The sequence below is a fragment of the Mustelus asterias genome, chromosome 29 (assembly GCF_964213995.1).
Source record: "Mustelus asterias chromosome 29, sMusAst1.hap1.1, whole genome shotgun sequence".
Taxonomy (NCBI): domain Eukaryota; kingdom Metazoa; phylum Chordata; class Chondrichthyes; order Carcharhiniformes; family Triakidae; genus Mustelus; species Mustelus asterias.
Window position 1 is genome coordinate 4,171,196 of NC_135829.1, and position 12,191 is coordinate 4,183,386.

A 12,191-nucleotide genomic window follows, 5' to 3' on the forward strand; every position below is an offset into this window, starting at 1 on the left:
CTCAATTCCTTTCTCCTTCATGTTTAAGGGGAAGCTCGGTAATCACATCCATGCTATTCACCTCAACTACCCCCAGTGTCCGTGAATTCCCCCGTCTGACCACTCTCTGGCTATTGAAGTTTCTCTGAGTTCCCTATTGGGTTTGCTAGTGAGTACCTTATATTTATGGTTCCTAGTTTTGAATTCTCATGAGTGGTAATATCTTCTCTGTGTAGGAATGAGAGTTGTGTCTAACTCTAATGCTTTCCCTAATGAGGGAGGCCCTTCTGCCCATTGTGTCTGTGCCGGCCATCAAACACCTATCCATTTTTCCAGCACTTGGTCCATAACCCTGTAGCTAGTGCTCATCTAAATGCTTCTTAAATGTGGTGAGGGTTGCTGCATCTATCACCCTTCTGAAGCAGAGAGTTTCAGATTCCCACCACCCTCTGGATGAAAGAGTTTTTCCTCAACTCTCCTCTGAATCTCCCGTCCCAAGGTTATTGATCCCTGAACTAAGGGGAAAAGTTTCTTTCTATCTACCTTATCGATGATCATCATAATTCGGTCAGGTCCCCCCCCTCAGCCTTCTCTGGGACGGCACAGGAGTTAGCATTGCTGCCTCACAGCGCCAGGGACCCGGGTTCGATTCCGGCCTCGGGTGACTGTGTGAAGTTTGCACTTTCTCCCTGTGTCTGCGTGGGTTTCCTCGAACACTCCAAAGGTGTGTGGGTTAGGTTGATTGACCATGGAAAATGCCAGGGAGTACTAGCACAGTAAATGTGTGGGGTTACAGGGATAGGATCTGGTGGGATTGTGGTCGGTGCAAACTCGATGGGCTGAATGGCCTCTTTCTGTACTGTAGGGATTCTATGATCCTCTGCTCTAGGGAGAACAATCCAGCCTCTCCCAGCTAAAACGCCCTAGCCCAAGCAACATCCTGGTGATTCTCCTCTGCACCTTCTTTAATGAGGGAACCATAACTGACCTTTAGAACCTCTTCCACCACCAGACTGTGATCAGATTTACATATTCTGCAGAGCACAAATGTGTTTTGAATAATCACATTTAATAACCTTGTTTATTACTTCCTCTATTTCCACAGGCTCTAATCCCTTTGGCATCAGAAGGCACAGATGTTGGCAAGACCAAGGCAGCCCAGGCATTGGCAAAAATCACAATCACCTCGAACCCTGAGATTGCTTTCCCTGGAGAGAGGGTGAGACCTGAGGATTTATATGAACCACCTTCAGATATTTTTCAAGAACTGCATTAATTTCACGGCTTTAAGGATAGTCTTATTTTCCACTTCAAATTATTCAGCAGATAATTCCATCTGGTGTTGGTCCATTTTAAAGATATTGGTGCTACAATGGCCTTTTTTCCTCTGCAGACTGGGACCAGTTTCATTCCTGAGTAAGGGGATGGATACCTCTCTCTCATAATATAAAGATTCTATGTAAAATTGGTTTGGATAGACTTTAATCCGGTCCCTAGTGAACATGGATCTACAGCTCAAATCCATTCCAATATCGCCATGACCTTCACAAAGGTCTGAGGGTGGTTGATTTCATAAAAAGCCACACTGGATATAGTAGGAGGCACTCTGCTGAGGTTTGGAGGTGTGACACATTATTGATGAGTTATGGAAATGATCACTGAATAAACATTTCTCTTTGCGCTCTTCATTCCTTTAGGTTTATGAGGTAATCCGACCTTTGGTCAGCCTTTTGCACCTTGACCGTACGGGGTTGCAGAACTTTGAGTCGTTGATGGCGTTAACCAATTTGGCTGGGATCAGTGAGAGGCTGCGGTAAGTGACTGGGTGAGAATATGCTGTGGGAAGGGGGGGGGGGGGGGTTCAGAGAAACAAAGAAAGAAACAAAAAACAATACAGCACAGGAACAGGCCCTTCGGCCCTCCAAGCCTGCACCGATCATGGGTTCCTAACTAGACCATCCGTTTGTATCCCTCTATTCCCAGTCTGTTCATGTGGCTATCTAGATAAGTCTTAAATGACCCTAGCGTGTCTGCCTCAACCACCTTGCTTGGCAGTGCATTCCAGGCCCCCACCACCCTCTGTGTAAAATACGTCCCCCGCATATCTGTATTGAACCTTGCCCCCCTTACCTTGAACTTGTGACCCCTTGTGTTTGTCATTTCTGACTTTGGAAAAAGCTTCCAACTGTTCAGCCTATCTATGCCCTTCATAATTTTATAAACTTCTATTAGGTCGCCCCTCAATCTCCGTCTTTCCAGGGAGAACAACCCTAGTTTACTCAATCTCACCTCACAGCTAATACCCTCCATACCAGGCAACATCCTGGTAAACCTTTCCTGCACTCTCTCCAAAGCTTCCACGTCCTTCTGGTAGTGTGGCGACCAGAACTGGACGCAGTATTCCAAATGTGGCCTAACCAACGTTCTATACAGCTGCAACATCATATGCCAACTTTTACACTCTATGCCCCGTCCAATAAAGGCAAGCATGCCATATGCCTTCTTCACCACCTTTTCCACCTGTGCTGCCACCTTTAAGGATCTGTGGACTTGCACACCCTCTCTGTGTTCCTCCAATGGTTCAGTTGGATAAACAGATCCTCTTCTTAAATTGATGAATCTTCACTTTCCCTCCGTAGTAACTGTTTCCATATCTCTTTACCATTGGTTGAAAAGGTTTCTTCACGATACTTAGGGGTAATTAGGGGTTATAGGGATCATGGAGTGGTACTGATCCACTTCAGATCAGCCATGATCTTATTGAATAGCGGGGCAGGCTCGAGGGGCTAGATGGCCTACTCCTGCTCCTATTTCTTATGTTCTTATGATACAGTAAGAAGTCTCACAGCACCAGGTTAAAGTCCAGCAGGTTTATTTGGTAGCACGAGCTTTCGGAGCGCTGCCCCTTCATCAGGTGAGCTTGTGCTACCAAATAAACCTGTTGCACTTTAACCTGGTGTTGTGAGGCTTCTTACTGTGCCCACCCCAGTCCAACGCCGACACCTTCACATTTTCTTCACGATAGTAAGCTACTTCCCAGGACTATCTTACAGTCTTTAATTAGGTCACCGTGATCTCTCTTTAAAAAGAAACCAATCCCAATTCCTTAATGGTTTTATATCTTTGAACCCTTTCTTTGAGTTATTGCCTCTGTATCCTCTCGGGGCACTAATAAACAAAGAACAGGACAGCACAGGAACAGGCTCTTCGGCCCTCCAAGCCTGCGCCGATCACGTTGTCCTATCTAGACCACCCGCTTATATCCCTCTATTCCCCTCTAATAACTTTCCTATGGTAAAGTGACTACATTTCAGAATTATTTAATGGTTGTGAGGTGCTTTCTGAATGTCCCGAACTCATGAAATACACTAGAATCCTAAGTCTGCCTTTCTTAAATGATCAGAGCTGTCAGATGGTCATGGAGCCTGGGTTGGGCGGGTGTGTGCAGACCTGAAGCAAAAAACAAACTTCGAATTTAGGGGAGCCCAAACAGACATCAATCCCTCAGTATCGTGACGGAGCAGTTAGCAAGACCTTGGGTTCAGATTACTTTTGCACCTTGGGGCGCATTAGGGGCGGCACAGTGGTTAGCACTGCTGCCTCACAACTCCATGGACCCGGGTTCGATTCCCGGCTTGGGTCACTGTCTGTGTGGAGTTTGCACGTTCTCCCCGTGTCTGCATGGGGTTTCCTCCGGATGCTCCGGTTTCCTCCCACAGTCCAAAAATGTGCGGGTTAGATTGATTGACCATTCTAAATTGACCCTCAGTGTCAGGGGGATGTCAGGGGGATTAGTAGGATAAATACATGGGGTTACGGGGATAGGGCCAGGGTGGGATTGTTGTCAGTGCAGGGTCGATGGGCCAAATGGCCTCCTTTTGCACTGTTGGGATTCTATGATTCTACTGGAGTGGGCCTTGAACCAGCTTCTGACTTGGGTGAGAGTTCGACCCACTTGGTCAAGGCTGGCACTGATTTACTGATTAATCTCTTGAGTTATTTTTAGCCAGAAGATAATTAAGGAAAAAGCCATTCCAATGATTGAGAGCTACATGTTTGAAGACCACGAGATGATTCGATTGGCAGCTACTGAGTGCCTGTGCAACATGGTCCTGAGTGAGGAGGTACCTTAGTGCTGGAAGCAGAGCTTCCTTTTCACTTCACTGTGGCTGTTACAGTTCCTGTAATGGGTAAATAATATGGTATGAAGCATAGCAATCAGGAAGGGACCAGGTACAAATCCCACTTTGCTAACTCACCTGGGGCAAGAGCTGGGCGAATGACACTTCATTGCTCCTGGCAGGAGGAACACCAGCCCAAATGCCTGGTCATGATCATAGGGGTGGCACAGTGGCTAGTATCATAGTATCTCTACAGTGCAGAAGGAGGCCATTCAGCCCATTGAGTCTGCACCGAGCACAATCCCACCGAAGCCCTATTCCCACAACTCCACATATTTACCCTGCTAATCCCCCTGACACTAGGGTCAATTTCGCATGGCCAATCGACCTAACATCTTTGGACTGTGGGAGGAAACCGGAGCACCCGGAGGAAACCCACGCAGACAGGGGGAGAATGTGCAAACTCCACACAGACAGTGACCCAAGCTGGGAATCGAACCCAGGTCCCTGGCCCTGTGAGGCAGCAATGCTAACCATTGTGCCACCGTTAGCACTGCTGCCTCACAGTGCCAGGGACCCGGGTTCAATTTCCAGGTTGGGTCACTGTCTGTGTGGAGTCTGCACATTCTCCCCGTGTCTGCATGGGTTTCCTCCGGGTGCTCCGGTTTCCTCCCACAGTCTGAAAGACGTGCTGGTTAGATGCATTGACCTGAACAGGCGCCAGAGTGTGGCGACTAGGGGAATTTTACAGTAACTTCATTGCAGTATTAATGTGAGCTTTACTTGTGACTAATAAATAAACTTTATTCTCCAGTGACAGGAAAACAAAGTGTTTGGAAATTGAGTGAGATTAGCTCTCGAGGGTCAAGTGTCTTGCCAGCACTTTGTCTTTTTAAAATTCATTTCTGGGACATGGGCATCGCTGGCTGGCCAGCATTTATTGCCCATCCCTAGTTGCCCTTGAAGGGCAGTTGCTGTGGCTCTGGAGTCACATGTAGGCCAGACCAGGTAAGGACTGCAGATTTCCTTCCCTAAAGGACATTAGTGAACCGGATGGGTTTTTCCGACATTGGGTCATCAGTAGATTCTTAATTCCAGATATTTTTTATTGAATTCAAATTCCACCATCTGCCATGGCGGGATTCGAACCCGGGTCCCCAGAACATTATCTGAGTTTCTGGATTAATAGTCTAGTGATCATGCCACTAGGCCATCGCCTCCCCTGTCTTATAGCTGGAATAGTCACATAGGTGAGGTGCAAGGTCTAAAGTACAGACAGGACTCACTCCCAGCAAGGAGAGCAGACGAAAGCATTTTGAATGTGTAACCAGCCAAAAAAAAGTTAGTTCCTGGGATTATTGTTCTGTTGGGGAGGAGAACTCTTTTTTTTCAGCAGCCTTAACCTTCCCTTCTGTTTGGATCTTTTTTCAGGTACAGAATCTGTTCCTGGCTGAGGGGACAGATCGTCTCAAATTGCTGGTGTTGTACAGCGGTGAAGATGATGAGAAGCTGAGGTGTGCAGCTGCGGGTGCTGTAGCTTTTTTAACATCGCTGCAACCAAAGCTCTGTACCAAGATGACGCAAGTGGTGAGTGACTCCACACTGTTCCTCCCTGCACTGTACAGCACACTGTTCCTCAGTGTGCTGTACCTGACTCATCGCCCTGCCTTCAATTTACTCATTCCTTACCTCCCTTTACCTTCCTTCCTGCTTGCAGTCCGTTCCCCTCCTCTCCCCAGGGCACTAACTCCAGTGGGGAAGCCCCTCTGATATCCAAATGCTTGAGAGCTTGGATCATGTCTTTCAATAGAATGCTCGAATAAGGAGGGCGTCACCAATGAAGCTGAACTTGTTGTCACTTGACTCTCAGTCTGGATGGAATACTGGATAGCAATCAGGAATGGGAACTCCAGCTACAGTGCTTGTTAAGTTCCACAATCCAGAGGTACTGAGGCTCATTATAGCTCCTACTGCCATCGCCATCCCGTACCAGCTCTCGAACAGCACAGTTCACAGCTTAGACCTGTGAGGTTCAGTAATGCACGATGCAGGTGAGGGTGTACAAAATGTTCGGGAGAAAAATAGCAAAGTCAAACAACAGATAAAGAGAACAAAATCTAAAGCTTTTCAACACTCACAAATGGACACCGAGCAGCGACTGGTACTTTGTGTTCAGGCAGTTAGAATTCAACAAATTGTGGCTTTTCATGACTAAGTACAGTTTTAAATTTCAATTCTTGGATGAACCACTAGATAGAGCACCCTGTGATGAGAGTATGTGACTCCTGTGGAAATCCACAGCCAGAACAGATAGCCCTGTCTCTCCAGACAAGATGTGATGTCCACCGCTAGCCTTTGTGGGATTAAAAGTGGGGTGAAAAACTGTGAATATCACAGAAAATATATGATGCTTAAATGTGCAGCTCTTTTTATTACAGGACAGGGAATTCCCCGGTTAAAGTAAAGTTAAAGTTTATTTATTAGTCACGAGTAGGCTTACGTTAACACTGCAATGAAGTTACTGTGAAAATCCCCTAGTCGCCACACTCCGGCGCCTGTTTGGGTACACTGAGGGAGAATTTGGCATGGCCAATCCACCTAACCAGCACGTCTTTCGGACTGTGGGAGGAAACCGGAGCACCCGGAGGAAACCCACGCAGACATGGGGAGGACATGCAAACTCCACACAGACAATGACCCAAGCCGGGAATCGAACCTGGGTCCCTGGTGCTGTGAGGCAGCAGTGCTAACCCACTGTGCTACCGTTTACTCCCTGCTGTGCAAAATCAGCTGATCTCAGCCAGAGCACCAGTTGTGGTGCTTTGATTGGCCTTGGTGTCCTTAGCTGGGGCAGGGATGGGGTGAAAATCCCTACATTTGGTCACAACCAAAATACCATGCTGAAAGCCTAAAGACATCCAGTGAAGAATAGAAAGAAAAACAGAAAGTGCTGGAAACAGCGGGTCTGGCAGCATCTTAGGAGAGAGAAACAGAGTTAACATTACAAGTCCAGTGTGACACTTCTTTGGAACCTGAGTGAAGAAACAGGGTGGGCACGGTGGCACAGTGGTTAGCACTGCTGCCTCACAGCGCCAGGGACCCGGGTTCGATTCCCAGTTTGGGTCGCTGTCTGTGTGAAATTTGCACGTTCTCCCCGTGTCTGTGTGGGTTTCCTCCGGGTGCTCCGGTTTCCTCCCACAGTCCAACGATGTGCAGGTTAGGTGCATTGGCCATGCTAAATTTTCTCTGTGTACCCAAACAGACACCGGAGTGTGGCGACTAGGGGATTTTCACAGTATCTACAATAGAAACATAGGAGATAGGAGCAGGAGGAGGCCGTTTGGCCCTTCGAGCCTGCTCCACCATTCATCACAATCATGGCTGATCATCCAACTCAATAGCCTAATCCTGCTTTCTCCCCATAACCTTTGATCCCATTCGCCCCAAGTGCTATATCCAGCCGCCTCTTGAATACATTTAATGTTTTGGCATCAACTACTTCCTGTGGTAATGAATTCCACAGGCTCACCACTGTTTGAGTGAAGAAATGTCTCCTCATCTCCATCCTAAATGGTCTACCCCGAATCCTCAGACTGTGACCCCTGGTTCTGGACTCCCCCACCATCAGGAATTGCAGTCTTAATGTAAGCTTACTTGTGACTAATAAATAAATAAAATAAAACACTCGCATTTACAAACAGCAATGAGATAATAACTAGATAATCTGTTTTAGTGGTGTTGATTGAGGGATAAATATGGGTCCAGACATGAGAGAATGTTCTTTAAAGTAGTGTAGTGGAATCTTTTATGCAGATTAATGTTTTACCTCGAGGAGTACAGCACTCGTTCCATACTGCAGTGGGCATGCCAGTTTAAACTAGGTACCCAAGTCCCTGGAGTGGAATTTAAACCCACAACCTACAGACTCCAGAGGTTAAAGCTACCCAAAGCTGACACTTGGGTTGTATTAGCTCTTATGGTTAAATAGCTTGCAGAGACGACATCTAGGCTCACGGTCGGAGAATGGTCATTAGGAGAGCAGAGGTGCTGTCAAACTCGGCAGAAACTATATGAAGAGGGATAGTTAGCATAGTTCTGTTCTCTGCCCCGCCTGTTTCTTTTGAAACAAATTTGCACTGTAGCTGGAAGTTACATCTTTGTGCTTCACTCTCTTTCTCTCTCCCCCCCGACACCCTGACAGACAAGCCACTGGTTGGAGATCCTTCAGGCACTCGTGCTGAGCTCAAACGTTGACCTGCAACACCGAGGGCTTGCCATCACGCTCAACTTAATGAACGCAGAGCGGGAGCTCGCGGCCCTGCTCATGGAGACGGAGATGTTGGAAATCCTGTCTGCTTTGAGCAAGGACGGGGATGAGAAGAAAGGCAAAATGTCGGCTGTTGCCAAGGATTGTCTTGCCCGAGCAGTGGAGTACGGACTAATAAAACCCACGGAGGAGGAGACCAGCCCTTAGTGGAAGCCAACGCAGAACATTCCAGGAACACACGGAGCAGCTAGCAGGCGAGAAACACTCTCACTATGCGTCACGCTGCTAACTACTAACCTTTGGATAGTAAACCACCCTGCACAAGAGTGCCGCATCTTTCAATCACAGTATTTTGCTACAAGGGACACCATCTCCACCAACAGGACTTGGCTCCTGACATATTGAATACTTAAGGTACTGAAGGAATTTCCTGGAGTATCAAAATCACTAAGGAAAAGAGCCGTCATGGTTCAGAATCCATCTTTTTTTCTAATGCTCACCTCTCCATCTTATGCTAGTTTTTTAGCTCAGTCCCATGGCTGCCCTGGCCTTCTGATCCCTGGTCCCAGTTGACCGTTCTTTATCTCTGGTCCTGAACAGTGAAAGTTAGTGGGCTAATTGACTACGGAGGCCACCGTAGACCAAGTATGATCTTAACCTCAGCCACTCGATGGGAGTGGGGGGTGGTGTGGTTCTAGCCAATTTCTTCCCCCCCGCCCCGACCTCGGGGATGCTGAGGGCCAATTTCACCTCCCTGGCTGGGGTCCGTTAACACAAATGGGGGAATGCAAATTGGGCAGTTTTTAATGCAACTAGATGGAACGTAAACACGAGTGGAACACAGATATAGATCTCCTGCTCTGGCTGGGGAAGATGTAATTTTTGATCAGAATATTTCAGTGAATGCTGGTGAATGGTGAAACCATTCTAATATTTTACACAATGTTTGCAGCACTTTCATTATTGGGTTTGAAGGTCACATCATGATGTGATTGTCCAAGTTGTGCTGCTACTGCAGGGTAGGAGTTTAGCAGGACCCTTGTTGAGGGGAACACAGGAGATCTGATTCAGTTTTGGACTCAGTTTGAGAATTGATACCTGACTTTCACAAGAGAAGCTGCAACGCATCAATACTAGACTTGTAGTGTGGATTCAGACTTTGTAGCATTCGTAGCTTTCTGCAAACCAGCTGTGTAAAATGAAAGGTGATGAATCTGTTCAATTATCAAAGTATGTTTTGTCTACATTGTACACCTTACACATTCATTTAAATGAAGATTGACTATCGTCCATATCGATGCCTTGTGTTTAATTACAGTAAGAGTTTTAACAACACCAGGTTAAAGTGCATCTCCACATTGTGTTTAATTAACCAGAACCATTCAAAGCTTCGTCTGCGAGTTGGTTATGCCAGTTGCCAGCTCGTGCCTTTTATATTTAGGGTGAGACACATGTGACAGATAAGAAGACTAATTGGTCCATCACACCTGCCCCAACAGCCTGATATTTGGTTCATCAGGACAAAATATATATTCCCTCCCCTCCCACAGCCAGGTAATCTCCTGAGAGAGGCAAATAATAGCCAAAGCATAGACCCAGGGCCAGTAAGGGAAGAAACTAACCCGGCCAATTCCTCTCCGACCAAATCAGTCCAGGAAATGACACGGACCAAGTCTTACCAAAGACGCCTACTTCTGATGATACGACCTCTGTCCCAGTCAGGAACTAATCCAACTCCCTCTTGAAGGTGTGCAGAGATCACTAGCCACCACCAGGTGGCAACTTATCCCGGAGGCTCACTGTCCTTTAGGAAAAGAGGAACACTCAACATCCAGACTATTCCTACTGATAGCCAGTTTAAGCTATACTGGTTCAACGCTGATGGGATTTCACCGAATGCCAACATGTTTATAATCTGCATTCAATGCATCCAAACATTTAAGTGTAATTCAAGGTGTTAGGTTGCTCGACCAGAACCCTAAGGTACATTAGGAAGCCAGATTAGACCCTAACAATTTTTCTTTCTGGCACAGATATGAGGATAGGATCTCTCCAGGAGTGATTCCACTGACAAAGTATGGATCTTTTATAGTAAAATGAACTTTATTTAATAATACAGCTTAAATATAACTCTAACAACTGAGGCAGTTTAATGATTAACAGTTGAACAATATTTAAAAATGAAGGGAAGCAATTTTACTTTATGACTGTTCCTGTTCCAAATAAGCCACAATCATGCATAGATCAGAACCACTTTCAAATGAATAGTTAGCAACCCTAGGCATACTTGCTATAAATTATGTTATCAGTCTTGAAGCTTTCACAAAGGTTTTGTGGAGAGAAAGAGTTCTCAGGAATGGCCTGCAAGTGCCTCTGACTTTAGCAGAACTCCAACTGCTTAGTTTTTCTCTCTGCTACAGACCCAGCTCTGCACATTATCACATGACCCTGTCAATTAACCTAATCAAAAACCCCAGGGGAAATCTTCATCTATAAACAAAACTCCATTAGCTCTAACCTAAGTCAATGTTACATGACTAAAATGAGAATTACCCTGCTCTCCCAGTATTTGAACTGCATTCCTTCCAGACATACCGACTACCTGTAAACTAAAGCTGAATTTCTTAACATTCACCTTAAACATATATATATTTATATGTATATATATAAAACTATATCTATATCAATTGCACTAATATCATCACAAAGAGGATAAAATCCCACTAGTTGCTGGGTCTAAAATCCAAGTGTAATACCAGTGACTCGACTGTGTCAGAAAAGTAGCAGAAGAAAAGGATTTACTTGCAAAACAAACAAAACCACACATGAAAATGGTCGCTTAACTGAGATCCATAAAAGCTGCTAAGTGCTGTTGAATAAAAAAAATCAAAGTCTTCAAGAGAAACATAGAAATAAAGGCAGTATCTAAAGAAACAAGAAGATTGCTATTTTAGATAGGAATGTTCCATTTTAACTACGTTTTCACCAGAATTATGCTTCATAATTACTGTACAGTTCCCATTAATATTACACCTAAGTAAAAGCCAAGTAGCATTAATGTTTAATTGTAGGAAATTTTGCCTCGTTCCAAGAGATAGTGGAAGCGTTGAGATGTACGTACAGAATCTAATAGTGCATCCTGCACGTCTAACCTGCTACACTGTGCAGGAAGAGGTTCAATGACCTAATCTGGTGGTCAAGGTAAATCATGTTACTGACATTGCATCACCGATATGGCTCATTGCCACACCAGGTGAGGCATTCATCCACGGAGCCTCCAGCTCAAAATTGCTTTTAAAAAACACGGTAGAAGTTTACAACCCAGAAAGAGGCCCATCACATCTGTGGAGAGGGGGTTTGCTTCTGTACATACGGAAAAGATCACCATCGTTGTGTGCATTTCTTAAAATTGACTAATCCCTCAGGGGGCAATAAGATTTTAAGGCTGAGGAATTTGTGTGTTAGGCTGTTTTTGTGGCTAAGTGTGAATGTGTGTCCTTGAATGTGGTCCAGCTTTGGTGACCCAGTGTTGTATCCGATTCTACGTTTTATTATAGTCTGTATCATTCCTGAACTATAGCTTTTTAAAAACAAAACTTGTCAATTATGCTATGAAGTGCAAACATAATGTAAGCATCACACTTCTATGTATAATCCTTCCTTGAACCAATGTAGTGCTGCAATTCTATAAAGAAACGAATAAAGTCACTTAATTTCATGTTGTGGCTGTAGTGACTGGAGCCACTTGTTCACCTTGGGTTCAATAGGGTATAGCGCAGTGGGTTCTGGGGGTGAGGTCGGATTTCCGCGCGGTGCTTGCAGGG

The 12,191-nt window shown here is 45.5% G+C and overlaps 1 protein-coding gene across 1 annotated transcript in view; it reads left to right on the plus strand.

Annotated features, from left to right (window-relative positions):
* The window catches only part of LOC144480479 (protein unc-45 homolog A-like), a 36,622-nt gene extending 24,566 nt beyond the window's left edge, over positions 1 to 12,056 (plus strand). Inside the window, exons 16-20 of the mRNA XM_078199961.1 lie at positions 1,085 to 1,198; positions 1,677 to 1,792; positions 3,986 to 4,103; positions 5,532 to 5,687; positions 8,302 to 12,056. Coding sequence (XP_078056087.1) covers positions 1,085 to 1,198; positions 1,677 to 1,792; positions 3,986 to 4,103; positions 5,532 to 5,687; positions 8,302 to 8,574 — 777 coding nt within the window. The 3' untranslated portion in view covers positions 8,575 to 12,056. The remainder of the gene's footprint in view (positions 1 to 1,084; positions 1,199 to 1,676; positions 1,793 to 3,985; positions 4,104 to 5,531; positions 5,688 to 8,301) is intronic.
* The last annotated feature ends 135 nt before the right edge of the window (positions 12,057 to 12,191 follow it).